At 38.9% G+C, this 16,112-nt stretch overlaps 1 protein-coding gene across 3 annotated transcripts in view; it reads left to right on the forward strand.

Annotated features, from left to right (window-relative positions):
• Window positions 1-9,181, forward strand: part of FERMT2 (FERM domain containing kindlin 2) — a 90,388-nt gene extending 81,207 nt beyond the window's left edge. The window contains exons 11-17 of one of the 3 annotated variants that reach the window (XM_088025043.1): window positions 3,426-3,532; window positions 3,670-3,891; window positions 5,810-5,833; window positions 6,361-6,381; window positions 7,015-7,139; window positions 7,460-7,601; window positions 9,008-9,181. In XM_088025043.1, the coding sequence (XP_087881169.1) occupies window positions 3,426-3,532; window positions 3,670-3,891; window positions 5,810-5,833; window positions 6,361-6,381; window positions 7,015-7,139; window positions 7,460-7,601; window positions 9,008-9,181 (815 nt within the window). The remainder of the gene's footprint in view (window positions 1-3,425; window positions 3,533-3,669; window positions 3,892-5,809; window positions 5,834-6,360; window positions 6,382-7,014; window positions 7,140-7,459; window positions 7,602-9,007) is intronic. The other 2 variants (XM_028099002.2, XM_028098993.2) reach the window with 2 other exon arrangements.
• The last annotated feature ends 6,931 nt before the right edge of the window (window positions 9,182-16,112 follow it).

A 16,112-nucleotide genomic window follows, 5' to 3' on the forward strand; every position in this document is an offset into this window, starting at 1 on the left:
GAGGGCAATAATAGCAGAGAGAGGTATAAGGTGGAGGAGAAAGGCACTTTGTGGTTTAAGATGGGAGAAACTCAAGGAAGTTAAATGCTGATGGAAACATCACACTAGAAATAGAAAGGAAGAAAGAAATCTAGTATTTGGGAGAGGAAGAAGATCTCTTTAATGGATCAAGCCTCCTGGGATGGCAGAAAACTCAGCCCACTTGTGTAGGAGAGCCTTGAGAGGTGCCTCTTCCACTGTGTGGAAGTTGAGGGCAGCTAGCTTTAACATCCATGGTGGCAGGAAGTTCTGTGACTCACTTCTGATGGCTTTCTTGGAAAAAAGAGATGAAGTTGTCCACTGAGAGTGAGTGGCATCGGAGGCCTGAGTAGATTTGAAATAAACATTGTTGAGAATGTCTGAAAACACAAATACTACAAGTGTTGAGGGCCAGGTTGAAGTTGGGAGTCCATGAATTTCTAGTGAAACCTATCTGCTTGGTTTTGTGATTTCCCCCCCCTCCCCCCTTTGAGTGTTCAGCAGCCTAATGTAAGCAAGTAAAAGATAGGTGGTTGGATTGAGCCCTGGTTAAGGTTTTGGTAAATGTGTATAATGGAAAGACAGTGAGTCTAGGGAATTGGAGCTTGATAGCTGGTGAATGGTGTGCAGGCTGAACTCAGGAAAAGGAAGAGGTGAAAACATGTTGCTGATGGGGAGAAAGTTGAGGGGTTGCAGCAAAGGGTCCCTCAGATAGTTTGAAGAGCGGATTGAAGATTGTGATTAGAATGGGCTGTTTGCATTGTAACATTTCAGAGGAAGCATAATTGGGTTATAGTGAAGTGTGGCATGTTGCCATTGAAGTAGGCAGCCAAGGTGGCATGGAGTGAATGTGGCTGAGATGTGGCCTCGTTAAGTGCCTCTGCACCTACACTGGCACCTGAGTTACCAGTCACTTTGCCTCTCTGGGCTTTTTAGTTTTTTTGGTATTTTACTTTACTTTTTTTTTTAATTTTTATTTTTTTAAAGATTTTATTTATTAGAGAGAGAATGAGAGACAGAGAGATGAGCGGGGGGAGGGTCAGAGGGAGAAGCAGACTCCCCGCTGGGCAGGGAGCCCGACGCAGGACTCAATCCCGGGACTCCAGGATCATGACCTGAGCCGAAGGCAGTCGCTTAACCAACTGAGCCACCCAGGCACCCACTTTTTTTTTTTTAAGTTTATTTATTTAAACAATCTTTGCACCCAACATGGAGCTCAAACTCAAAACCCCTAGATCAAGAGTCACACGTTCCTCCAATTGAGTCAGCCAGGTGCCCCAGTATTTTATTTTTAAAAGAGGTCTAATTATTACGGAATTATATACTTTAAATCCACTTGAATGATTAATGAAGTCTGTAGAAGATCACATATCTTCAAACATCTCTTTTTTTGTGTGTGTTTTTTTTAAGATTTTATTTGACAGAGAGACACAGCGAGAGAGGGAACACGAGCAGGGAGAGTGGGAAAGGGAGAAGCAGGCTTCCCGCGGAGCAGGGAGCCCAATGTGGGGCTCGGTCCCAGGAACCTGGGATCATGACCTGAGCTGAAGGCAGATGCTTAACGACTAAGCCAGCCAGGCGCCCCCAAACATCTCTTTGTTTTAACTTTGCAGATTAAATGCATTGCCGCACAACTTACTGATAGTTTGTAATATTTGCACAGAAAGAGTTAAATGCTGTAGCTAATATTTTTTAAAAGAAAGCAAGGGGGAGAAAGTCCACCAAATTCATGATAGGAGTTGCTTCTGGAGAGAAGACCTTCCATTTATCTAAAATGTTCTGTTTCTTTTAATATACTTCAGTTTTAAAATTTGTCCTTTTTATTTGGTGGATATATAGAGGTTTATTATCTTGTTTCTTATACTCTCTGTGCAGAGAAATTTGCTCGAGTGCAAAGAGCAAGGCGACCACAGGCCCTGCTAACAGTTTACAAGCCTACTTGATGGTCCTGAGACGTACTGAGGGTGACAATTGGAATACCCTTTAAAGAGCTTGACATGTACATTATCTTTTTGTCCTTATAGCATTCCAGTGAGGTAGAGTTTAAGGTCGGGAAATTTGGGGAGAGATGTTAAATAAATTGGCAATAATTATGAAGTGACAGAGAAAGATGTGGAACCTAAATCAGATGGCAGAGTTCCACTCCACTATATTACACCGGGTTTAAGTGACAGAGAAAGATGTGGAACCTAAATCAGATGGCAGAGCTCCACTCCACTATATTACACCAGGTACTACTTGTTTAAGACAGCCATTATCCCACCATCTAACTGAGTATATGTTCAGTCCATCTAAAGCTACTAGCTAATGCTTAATCGAGTCGATTACATGGATTTTGTAGCCCATAAATCTATGTATTGCTGAAAACTTGACAGTAAAGTTCTGAATATCAGTTATTTTCATGCTGACTTCCCCAGTATGTAAGTGTACATTACCTTCTGTAGTAGATGTGCTCCTAAAATATCGTGCATAAAGTTAACTTATGAATTGAGTCATATCTATGAAGGAATTACGGTTTTAAAGAAACCATTTTTGTGCAGATGCTCACTCTCTGAATTGAAGTATTTCTAAGTGTGAATATTTAAGTGCTCCAGCACTCTGGAATTTTGGAAAGAGGCATATGTGTAGGAGCATCCAGTTGGATCAGGAAAGCCTGTGTTTTTCCTCCTCTCCCCTCCCCTTGTGCCATTAGGCTTCTTCCTTCCATGGAGGCATAGGAGGGCCCTGAGGAGACTCCCATATAGGACCCCAGCTCAAACTAGGAATCCCACACACACAACGCCTTTTCTTTTTTTAAAGGCATCATAAAAGTCATTTATTCTTGGGGCACCTGGTTGGTAGAGCATGGGGTCATGAGTTCCAGCCCCATGTTGGGTAGAGAGACTACTTAATGTGTTTTGATGACTTTTTTTTTTTAAGTTAGAATTGAATTACAGAAAGATGCTTTAACACCCCTATACATTTAGAAACGTAAAAACCCCAAATAATTTAAGGTTCAAGGAACTGAATGATATTAAAACAATATCGGGGCACCTGGGCGGCTCAGTCGGTTGAGCATCCAACTCTTGGTTTCAGCTTGGGTCATGATCTCAGGGTTGTGTCGGGCTCTCTCTCTCTCAAATAAACAAATCTTAAAAAACAATGTGGGATGGTGTTTTGGGGTAATATCCTTATTAATAGTACCCTTCCTTCTCTTTTCAGGCAAGTTTTATGAAGGCCACAAACTGTATTAGATGTGACTCTTTGCTCCGCTTCAAAGTTATTGGGCAGAAAAACTTCTTCCCAATTAATAGATTCCAAAACAGCAAAATTCAGCACGTTAAGATACCATAAAATGAGGGCTGCCTGTATTGGCTTGGGATTTCTTAAAAGTAAATTTCACCATTTTAATACTTTCTTTATTATAGGATGTGAAGTTACCCCAGATGTAAACATTTCAGGGCAAAAATTTAACATTAAACTCCTGATTCCAGTTGCAGAAGGCATGAATGAAATCTGGCTTCGTTGTGACAATGTAAGTTTTCCAATTAAAAATAAAAACCTCAATTTTTCTTTGATTCCTTAGTGTGAGTAGACCAGTCATCCTTATGTTTTATACTCAAAGGACCCATCGTGTGATACATTTCATATTTTAGTATTTCTTTTCAACAGGAAAAGCAATATGCACACTGGATGGCAGCCTGCAGATTAGCCTCCAAAGGCAAGACCATGGCAGACAGTTCGTATAACTTAGAAGTTCAAAATATTCTTTCCTTTCTGAAGATGCAGCATTTAAACCCAGATCCTCAGTTAATACCAGAGCAGATCACAACTGATATAAATCCTGAATGTTTGGTGTCCCCTCGCTATCTAAAAAAGTACAAGAACAAGCAGGTATTTGATTCATTTTACTTCATCTATTTTCTTCTGGTTTTATGATTTTATGTACATACTTTAAATTTAGTTTCCCTGCTTAAACAAAACTTTAAATCTTAATTTCATATCCGGTGGCCAGAGTATAAAATAGGCTGCAGATATCAGTTGGTCATTTAAAAAAAAGTTTCTCATTTTAATAGCACAGATAAGGAGGTAAGATAGTTGGAAGCATATTTACTCGCAACAACCTAAGGAAACCACCCTGTGAATGGGGTGTTCTTTCAGGGAATTGAATATGGTGTGGATGCTTTCGGTTTTATTCCTTATATAATGAAGTGTGGGTATAAAGCACAGCCAGCGTTTCCCAACAAAATCTGTAACAACTCCTCTTGCTGTCGAAATTGACTTTTCCAGCTTTGGAAATAAACTTTGTAAGGGTGGAAATAGTCTGTAGTTCAACATTGTCTTTTCTTAACAGTAAAGAACCTAAACCAAGATTTATATGATGTGACAGAGTTTGGTAAATTTTCATTGAAATTCACTGCTTTTGTTAACTCTGTTTAGAATTCCTTTCCTGGAAATTAATACCATAAAAGGATTGCTATTTAGGAAAATGGTTCTTCGGTACAACATAAAAGGTTCTTTGCAGGGGAATTTCACTTGGGATAGCCCCCAGTATTTGCTACACCAAACATCATGCCATAAAAGGCAAAGGCTTCAGTCTGAGGTGGGGGGTGAAGAAGACCTTTCAAATAAATATTTCATATCTATGTAGTTTCATTTTTATCTCTGTTAAAGAATAATTTTAAAACATTACTGAAAAGGCCCAATGAAATACCCAGAATGCTTATTAATTCTTAACTTTAAATATAATGTTTATCATATGGGTCTGAAATCACTTAGCTAAAAATAGATATTCATAAGTTTTAATCACCAAGTATTTGTTTTTAAGTTTCAGAGGTTGTGTAAGCTACATGGAAATTGTTTATCCCACAGTCGTATGATGTGGGAGTAGTGAGGAATGGAGGAAATGCTGCCCTGGGGAGCTTTGTGGAATGTAGATTGTAAGTTAAAAAGGGAAAGTGAATCAAGTACTAATTTCATTTTTTTAATTCTTAAATATTTCATTTGAAAATTACTTGTTAAAAAAAACTTGTTTCTGAAAGTGGATTCATTTGCCTTCAAAAGGCAAGGAAGAATTTCAAATCTTAGCAAGCTTATCATTTCACTATCAGGTATCAGGAAAAAGAGATCTTAAAATGTAACTGTGAAGACTGCCAAATGTTGGTTTAGTTTTCAGAGGTACTGAGTTGTTTTCTCAGAAGCCTTTCAAATGATAGTTTTCATTTTTAAAAAAAGATCGTTTTCTATCCCTGATTTCTCAGCTAGATTGTCAAGTGAAAATTCTCTTGTGGACAAAACCAGTGAATATTTGACTCTTTAACTGGCAGGATGCCAGTATATGTGTGGTCCATGGTTAAGGATTCTTCCAGCCTTGTCTTCCATGTTGGCATCTTATCAAATGCATAATCTTTCCTAATTCTCCCTTCTCTGACTAGATTTATAAGTTGTTCCCAGAAAGTAGAGACCTAGGAAGGGCTGACAGGCAGAAGTCTAGTTGCTATTGTATGTCAGGTGTTTAGTCATTGTTAAGCTAATACAGTGGCATTCAGGAGTTCAGTAGGAAGAGATGCGGGCCATGGGCTCTTTCATTCCTACCAGGGCCCATCAGTAGAGATTCTGTTATATTTAATCTACTTTAAATCCCCAAAACTACATATTATTTAAATTTGCTATATATATCTTAATGTATTTTTACATTTTAAAGAAGAAAGTTGTTCTCTGTTTTACCGTCATTACAAATCGAAATAGACTAATATGTGTACATCCTCCATTCCTAGTGTAGTGTATAGCAACTCTTCATTTTCCCTTCTAGGAAAAAGGATGCAAAAAACAGATGGTAACTGAGGGGTTTGCTTTTCTTTTGTAAATAAAGAAACAGTATGGTCACTGCACTTACTTTATACCTTCAGCTTATTTCTGAAAAGCGGTGCATGGGTCATATTATCGGACTCAATCTCAAAACATTAAAGGTTTTTGAATATTAATTTTGATTTTGCTACTAAAATCATTAGTCCTACCCTAACCAGTAAGAACTGGTAAATGAGCAGGGAAAAGGGTATTTGCTCTTTATTTTTCCCTACAAATTTTCTACCCATAATTTTAGTAACACTTAACAATCTAAAATAATGTGGAAGTGTTTTCTCAGTATCCTAAATGGAAAGTAATCGCTGCTTCCTTGTTTTCATTTTCATGCTTGCATTTACTTTGCTTGGTTTCCACCTAAAGTAATTTTTTTTGCATGGTTTTTGGCTGGAATTTTGGTTTGCAGGTTACCGCAACTTTTTCTTTGCTTCATTGCCATTTTTCTGATTGCCTTTTTTTTCTTTCTGCTTCCTTTTTCTTTCTTCGCATTGCCATCTACAGCCAGGCTATATAAGAGATTTGGTAAGTTCTCCGTATTTACCAAAAAAAAAAAAAAGAAAAATACATAAAATATTGAAAGCCCTAGCCACAATCCCCTCTTACAGATTAATTTCCTTCCATTCTTTGTGGGAGTAATCATCCCAAAGGGAGTATAATTTAAATTAAAAGTTAACTTTTCTAATGATTCCTTTAGAAAAAAATTTTAAATTATTATGGTGGTTTCAAGTACTTTAAAGGTGCTAATATTCCTGCTAGAAATTTATATTCCAGGTACTCACTCTGATAATTGTGTCTTGGTGCTAAATTTAAAACTCATATCATGTAAAGGATTAGAACACGCCCTTTTATAAAAGCAGCGACATATGTGCGTATACTTGGAATGTATCTCCAGTGTGGTAGTTATGTACTCCTAATTGTGCTTTTTATTTCTGGATATATGGGGACTGACATTAATGAAGAAATATATCAAGGTTTATTTTGAAGACTCATCATTTTACTAAAATTCCCAAATGTAGCTGTAGAAATGTCCTAATTCCAACTCTTACAATACGTGATCGTGGGGTGGGGCACATAATTCAATTTTTTACTTTTTGTCTTGATCCTCCCATAAAAGAATATTGTCTGATGGTAAAGGTGGTGTTTAATCATGTTTAGATAACAGCAAGAATCTTGGAGGCCCATCAGAATGTAGCTCAGATGAGTCTAATTGAAGCCAAGATGAGGTTTATTCAAGCTTGGCAGTCGTTACCAGAATTTGGCATCACACACTTTATTGCAAGGTCAGTGGTTCTCCTAAACACTTGTGTATAAATCTTAATCTGTTCCTTTTTACTTAATCTACTTCAATTAAACATTTAAAGTACCTACTGAGATCTACTGAGCAATTTTACAGTAAAATGTAAAGAACATTGAAACCTATTTTCTGTACTTGTAATTTTTACATTAAAAATTCAAAATGATTTCTATTTTTACTTATGTGAAAGTATCATTTTTTTTTTTTTAGAGTTAAAGTGCACATCTTAAAAGAAAACCAGAGCAGCATGTCCTTCCACTCCCACCAACATGTTTTTAAACATTTTGTATGTTTTTAATACTATAGGTTCCAGGGAGGAAAAAAAGAAGAACTTATTGGGATCGCATACAACAGACTGATTAGGATGGATGCCAGCACAGGAGACGCAATTAAAACATGGCGTTTCAGTAACATGAAACAATGGAACGTAAACTGGGAAATAAAAATGGTAAGCTCAGTGTTAACTTGAGTGCGTGTAGAGCCCTTCTGCTAAGAATTAGTGAATTAAGAATAAAAAGGCCGATAAATTCTGTAGATTATTTGTATCATCACCTCTTAAAGTATAAAACCTGGTTGGTTATTCATTTCCCACTTAAACTTGTCCACTTCATAACTAGCCCAGTTATTAGAATTCTAAGAACATAAGGATCTGCTTAGAAGCTGGTTTTCTGGAAATGGTACATCCCTGTCAGTCACGGTAGCAGCTACTGTTTATTGAGGGCCTTCCCTGCGCCAGTGCTGATGCTAGATGTTGCTACATTCATACCCTATTCCTCAGCTCACCACAGCCTGCTGGGGTGGTTGGATTGGCCCTACTTTACAAAGGAGGGCACTCAGAGGCCTGACAGCCATGATCGCCATGACCACACACTTGGTCACAGGGTCAGGATTCAAACTCAGATGCTCAGGGCTCTCAAACCTGGCACAGCTACTACTACAGAGCATGCTGGCCCTAGCCTTGGAGTACAAGGAATGGCATTTAAAATAAGCAATGTTTTACTGATAAGCCATGGGTTTTAGGATCATTAGGTTCGTTATATCAGTTTCTCTTACTGCATAGAATCTCATATTTCTGAAATACAGTAGTATCCCTCCTTACCTGTGGTAACCACGGTCCAGAAGCAGAGGACCCATCTTCCTTCTGACGTATTGTTAGAAGGTCCATTTAGTAGCCTAACACTACATCACAGTGTCAGCTGTGTCCTTCACCCTCCTCCCATCACGTGGGCATTTTATCATTTCCCATTATCACAAGGGTGAGTGCAGTACAATAAGATATGTTGAGAGACCATATTCACATTACTTTGATTATAGTATAATTCTGTTTTATTGTTAATCTCTTACAGTATCTAATTGATAAACTTTATCATAGGTATGTATGTAAAGGGAAAAAAGCATAGTATATATAGGGTTCAGTACTATCCACAGTTTCAGGCATCCACTGGGGGTCTAAAAATATAGTCCCCATGGATAAGGGAGGGCTACTGTATTCACACATGATACCTAAAGGTTAAATATCTAGAGCAAATATTAAATACAGGAAGTAGGTTTTCTCCCAGGCCTTGAAGAGAGACCTCATTAATTGAATCACCAGAGACCATTGGGAACATAATGACCTAAACCCCGTGCATTCAGTCTTTTCAGAACATGAAAACTAAAAAGGAGTGGTGGAGGGGCTAATAAACTTCATTCTTTTGGAATTGAAGGCATTATTAAGTTTAGGATTTAAAAAAAAAAAATTGAGGATCAACAAGTACTTTGTGAGAGGGCAGACTTTAAATAGAACATTAGCTTCGCTTGTACCCAACCATACGGAGTTTTCCTGGGACTGACGGTTCTTGGTCTTTGTTCCAGGTCACGGTAGAGTTTGCAGATGAAGTACGATTGTCCTTCATTTGTACTGAAGTAGATTGCAAAGTGGTTCATGAATTCATCGGTGGCTACATATTTCTCTCAACACGTGCAAAAGACCAAAATGAGAGTTTAGATGAAGAGATGTTCTACAAACTTACCAGTGGTTGGGTGTGAATAGAGATACTGTGTAATGAAACTCCATGGCCATAACAATATTTAACTTTGAAAGCTGTTGTTTGTTATATGCTGCTTAATAAAGTAAGCTTGAAATTTATCATTTTATCATGAAAACTTTTTTGCCTTACCAGACCAGTTAATAAGTGCACTAACAAGCACGACTATTAATCTGCTATCATGATACAATATATGGACTTGAATATGGCACACATTCCTTAGGGCCATGAATTGAAAACTAAAGTAGTGGGCAAGTCAGGAGCAAAAAATCACTGATTTAATTTAAGCTAGCCAAACCAAGAAACTCAAGCCATCTACTTTAAAGCGATCCAGGGCTTAAACTATATGAAGTCTATTTATCATGTTTAATGCATGTGTTTTAATGTATGTTTAATTTGATCTTGTGTTTTAAAAATACCTACTTCTGATAGCCATTGATTCTCCATCCCCCGACTCCCACCCCCAAATAAATCAGGCCTGCAAAAGATGCCTGATATTGACCTTGAAGGAAAATGCTATCAGTCCGTTAGGCTTGGTTTGTTTTTGTCCTTGAATAAGCATGTATGTATATTGTCTTGTGTTTTTATTTTTACACCCTGTTGTATTACAACACTTTTAGTATTCACCAGCATATTCACTGTCTGCCTAAAATATGCAACTTTTGCATTACAATATGAAGTAAAGGTCTATGAAGTATGCATTTTGTGTAACTAATGTACAAACACAAATTTTATAAAATTGTACAGTTTTTTTAAAAAACTACTCACAACTAGCAAATGGCTTAGATGTAGCATCTTTGCCTTAATTAAATGCTTTTAAAAATATAATTAATGTGGTTTTCATACCTGCTAAATTAAGAATGCATTATAGTCATGATTTGCCACAATGTCCTTAACTCTAATGCCTGGACTGGCCATGTTCTTGTCCACTGCGCTGTTACAGTCCGCGTTGGTGCTAGTCAGAAAATTCCTAGCTCACACAACCCAAAAGGGTGCCGGGAGGGGTGGATTACCAGTATTGTCCAATAATCCATGGTTTAAAGACTGTATAAATGCATTTTATTTTAAATAAAAGCAAAATCTTTTATTTGTTTCTTTTTGTACTTCTTGTCTTTACTGTTTACATACTAATTATCTGATGAACTTTTGCCTACACCTTGCCTTATGAGGACAGCTTGCTGGTATTCCAGAGTATCACCAGGTAGTGATACTTAATCTCTAGAATAGATTCTTCCACCCCCCGTCACTTTTTCTGCTACTTAAAAATGAACTGCATAATATTTAAATATTAGAAATATAAACAGAAATATGACAGTTGAACAGACATTGTTGACGGGCCAAATTTGTTTGAACTGCAAACTGACTCCTGGTCTAAAAAACCACAACTCACATGTATGAATTTACTCCCTGTTGTCAGTGCTATTACATCCTCATTCCACCGCAAAACATCAGTCCTGGACTTTCTCCTTTAGCTCTGGCATTTAATCAGTCCAAGTCTTGCTCATTTTTCCCTCAGGCAAACTTTTGTCATTGTTATCACTGACACCTGAATTCAGGTCCTTGTCCTGTGCCTGCCACAATGCCACAGCCTCTAAAAGCAAAGCTCGGATCACATTCTCCATGGCTTTTCTTTGTACTCTAAGGTCAGGTCCTAACAAACCTCACTTTAAAATATAAGGGCTCCTTCCACTAAAAAAAAAAAAAAAAAAATTTAAATAATATATTCCCTTTCCTCACCTTAAATACAGGTCACCAACTTGTATAGTCACTCAGTAAAAGCCCTAACACATATATATATATATTTATTTATTTGAGAGTGTGCATGAGTGGGGTAAGGGCAGAGGGAGAAGGAGAGGGCAAAGCAGACTCCCCGCTGAGCAGGGAGCCTGACTTGGGGCTCCATCCCAGGACCCTGAGATCATGACCTGAGCTGAAGGCAGATGCTTAACCAATTGAACCACCCAGGAGCCCCAGCCCTGAAATATATTTAGACGAAAGCATACCTGAGTCCCATAGAGTCTCATAGCCACTCTGCTGATTTCTTGGGAGTTTTGCCCCACTTTCCATCCTAGCGATTTCAACATTAATTCAGCCCCAGCACAGCCCTGGCTGTATGTCAGCTCTGATGACCCTGGTTGACTACAGCATAACAGGCAAAGTCCCCAGGCAGGAGCTAAGAGGTCTTCTGTGGTCAGGATCCCAGCCTGCATTCTCCTCCTTATCTCCCAAACTGGGCGACCCACATTCTCCAGGCACAGTTTGCACTCGCCCGCCACCATGTCATTCCGCAGACTTACTTCCAGTCTCCTACCTGTCCCAAATCCCACCTTTCTGGCGTTCTAGAAATTTTAAAAGAGCTCAAGGGTTCTTTCTTCCATGAATACTTCCAAGTTTCCTCACAGCCCCAAATTTTCTTATTCCTGTAAACAGCTACTGAATTTGGTCCTTTTTGGAACTTAAGAGCAATCATCCTTATGATTATTGCCTATAATCATTTATTACTGCCTCAAGGACTAGGTCTGAGCCTCATGGTTTCTACCTAGGATCAGTTAACACATTTGTTCATTGAATATGGCTATTTTAGAAATCAAGGAATTATTACAACTTAGAATTTTTACAACCTCAGCATAGTTTAATATGGAGGAAACAGACATGGTTTTTGCACACCGGCTCATGCATTAAGAGGCATGCTGAGTGTTCATGTACATGATCTCTTCTAAAGATTCACACACTCCATCTTCATTTTCTAGACTCACAGATGTCAAGTGACCTGTTCAAAGTAACAAAGCTATAATTAATTAGTGCCAAGGTAGAGCTAGAAGTAAAACCAAAATTCCCTCTCCCTACCCAATAGTGTTAAAAACAAACCCTTCACGAATCTTGAGGAACCCCATTGGTAGTCTGTCTACAGAGACAACATGGCCAGAGCCTCCAGAGACAGTTTCAGGTTTCTGCTTTGTGACTCAGTTTCATGTGAACATGAAGGCACTGGGAACAGGAGACCAACCAAGTTCTCTTCCAACTCTATTTCTCTTAAATCAGCAAGTTAGAGACCTGCTGATGATGTAGTTAATCAGTAATTTCAACTTGATACAAATTATTTTTTACCACAACCTTGAACTTCAAAGGGCAGGGACCTAGATACATGAACTTATTTTCTTTTTCAGCTTTACCAAGGTATACCTGACAAAATTGTAAGATATTTAAAGTATAGGATGCCTGGGGTGGCACAGTTGGTTCAACATCCGACTCTTGGTTTCTGCTCAGGTCGTGATCTTAGGGTCGCGAGATCCAGCCCTGTGGTGGGCTCCACACTCAGCGCAGAGTCTGCTTGAGATTCTCACTCCTCCCTTTACCCCTCCTGCTCATGCTTGCTCACACTCAAATAATCTTAAAAAGAATTAAAGTGTACATCGTGGTGATTTATGTATATATTCTGAAAGGATTTCTGCCATCTAGTTAACATATCCATCCCCTAGAGACACAAACTTTGTAGAAGAAAAGCCGCTTGCAGTTCTTGACCTGACCCTCTGCTCTTACACAAGTCAAAAAACAACAGTGTGGCAGATTATACTCTTTGCATTCTGTATACCATAGTTTTTGTTCCTTTTTTATGTTAAAAGTCTGCAAATCAAAACCACAATGAGGTATCATCTCACACCTGTCAGAATGGTTAGGCTCAAGATGACAAACGGACGCCTGGGTGGCTCAGTCGGTTAAGCGTCTGCCTTCGGCTCAGGTCATGATCCTGGAGTCCCGGGATGGAGCCCCGCATTGGGTTCCTTGCTTCTCCCTCTCCCTCTGCCTACTGCTCTGCCTACTTGTGCATGTGCACTCTCTCTGTCAAATAAAATCTTAAAAAAGAAAAAAAAGACAAGTGTTGGTGAGGATCTGGAGAAAAACGAATCCTCTCATGCACTGTTGGTGGGAAAGCAAACTGGAAGGTCCTCAAAAATTTAATAATAGAAATCCCGTAGGATCCAGTAAATCCACTACTGGGTATTTACCCAAAGAAAATAACACGGGGCTCCTGGGTGGCTCAGTCGTTAAAGCGTCTGCCTTCGGCTCGGGTCATGATCCCAGGGTCCTGGGATCAAGCCCTGCATCGGGCTCCCTGTTTGGCAGGAAGCCTGCTTCTCCCTTTCCCACTCCCCCTGCTTGTGTTCCCTCTCTCTCGCTGTTTCTCTCTCTGTCAAATAAGTAAATAAAATCTTAAAAGAAAAGAAAAACACTAATTCTAAAAGATATATGCACCCTATGTTTACTGCAGCAGCATTTACAACAGCCAAGATACGGAAGCAACCAGTGTCCATCGACAGATGAAGGGATAAAGAAGATGTGTGTGTGTACACACACACACACACACACACACACACACACACACACACACACTGGAGTATCACTGAGCCATGAAAAAGGATGACATCTTACCATTTGCAACAGCATGGATAGACCTAGAGAGTATTATGCTTAGTGAAGTAAATCAGACTGAGAATGACAAATACCATATGATTTCACTTCCATGTGGACTCTAAAAAACCAAAGGCAACGAATAAACAAGCAAGCAGAAACAGACCCATAAATACAGAGAACCAACCAATGGTTGCCAGAGGGGAGGGGGGTGGAGGGATGGGCATAATGGAGGAAGGGGCGTGGGAGGTACAGGCTTCCCGTTACGGGATGAATCACGGGGATAAAGGGTGCCGCATACGGAATACAGTCACTGGTACTTAGTAGCGGTGTATGGTGACCGATGGCAGCCACACCGGTGGTGAGCATGGCACGATGTAGAGACTTGCCAAAGCACTATGTTGTACACCTGAAACTAACGTTGTGGGTCAAATATACTTCAGCAAAAAAAGTCTCATGAAGGTGTTTTAATTAGTTACTAGTTAGTGATGTAGTGGGATCAGACCAACCTGGGTTTCTGACCTTAATTTATCTGGAAAAAATACCACACAGAGTTAAAGAAATGTTTAAAGTACCCAACACTCACCTACATTGCATATAGTAGTTTCTCAGTGAAATGTGAGGTTTTTTTTTTTTTAACACAAAACTTCTTTTTGATCTTCTAAGACACATTCCTATCCTATTCCTTTCATAACTGTTTCTATCCCTATAATTAAGTTTGACAAGGTCTGCTGCTGGTTTTAGACCAATCACTTAAAACATGGCAACATCTTTACCACTTCGACAATTCATAAGAGAACAGGGCTTTCGGAATTCAGCCCTTTGTGCCAGAAACATCACTGATACTTACTGAAGCCTTTCCTACATACAAACCCTACACAGCTGCTGCCTGTGCTCTGCTTTATTCCAAATATGTAGACTGATTCAAAAAATCCCGCCACCCCCCAAAAACCGTTTTTGCGGCTACTGTAGTCATTCCCTCTTTTTTATAGCTCTGCCGTTGTGAAGAAGGCAAGGAAGAGCCAGGAGACATGGTACGATAAATTGGTCAGTTCTTAATCTGCTGATAAGGGTCCAGTCATCTCTACACAGCAATATCCAGGAAGAAGTTGTTTACTGAAAGCTCCACGCTCTTCAACAAATTAACTGTGTCTTTGTCTGAACTGCTTTGGTTTGGCAACTCAAGAATGGGGGAGGTGGTAGAGAGTGACAGGAAATGGGAAATTTTCAATCTGGGTAAAAGGAATGAAATTCTCAGAGTGGATTGCAGAGCCACCCAGAACAGGAAACAGGGTAGCAAAAAAAGCCTTATCTGGTGACCTTATTTCCACTGTGTTGATTCCTCTCTTGCTTTCTCTGCTTTATTTAATAAACAATACAAAGTTTCCCAGGCTGAATGTGTACATTAAAATTCTCTATTGCCTTAGTAAACAGTTACCAGCACACATACGCTCCTAGTTGAGTTTCCCTTTTGATATTTGTGCATGGGCCTGCATATTATTAAAAATTATAAGCACTTAAAATAATTTGAGACCCTTTATTTCACAAAATCTAATTAGAGTCTCATGGCCAGGCATTATGTGTATTACTGCTCAGGGAAGTGGTCCAAGTCCAATGTTAATTAAATTTGTGATAAAAACAGCACAACCAACTAACAAGTTTAACATACCTGTATTAATATGGTTTGTAGACACTGCACAATAAAGAAAACACTTTTTATGAGCACAAATTCTCATCTCAAATCTGTATTTTGTGAGTTTTATTTTTATGACCAAACAAAATTCAGGTAAACACATTTACTCTCAGGTTTACTGATCAGAAGATCTAAACTTTGTTTCTATCTTCCTTGCCTAATTATAAATTCAGTTAACTCTTTGAAGGAACATTTGGAAAACACATTTCTTCTATTCCAGGAGAGCAAAGGGCCAAGAATACCAAAACACTCCTAAAGACCAACAGGTGAGGGGACTAACCTCACCAGATGGCAAGAAGTCATGTTGCACTGTACTCGAAGTGTAGTTTTGGCACCGGTGTAAGTCAAGTAACAAGAGTCCAAACAGAGACTGCAGAAACAGACATGCACACATACGGAAACTCAATTTCTGAGAGCCAGCCTTGCAGATCAGCACGAAACAGGAGGACTTCCCAGTGAATGGTGCTGGTGATTATCTTTATGAAACAAAGGAATTCGGATCACTACCTCATACATATGTGTAGTAGTCCAAATCAATTCCACACAAATTTCAGACTTGAATGTGAAAAGAAAAACTGTAAAACAGAAGAGAGCATACTGATGTGATGATGAGGAAATATTTTGTGTTATTAACAAGGCAGAAGAAGTACAAATTAATTATATTAAAATGAGAACTATAGATATAAAGCATAAAAAGGCAACTCAGATTGGGAGAAGATATTTGCAACACATAACGGACAGGATTGGCATCTAGAATAGAAACATACCCACCTCCTCAGTGGTCGAGCCAAAAGAAGAATGGACAAAACTTTAGAATGGGTACTTCCTG

This window comes from Eumetopias jubatus, unplaced genomic scaffold (genome assembly GCF_037043125.1).
Source record: "Eumetopias jubatus isolate StellerSeaLion01/CBP00866 unplaced genomic scaffold, mEumJub1_p1.0 scaffold_7, whole genome shotgun sequence".
Lineage (NCBI taxonomy): Eukaryota > Metazoa > Chordata > Mammalia > Carnivora > Otariidae > Eumetopias > Eumetopias jubatus.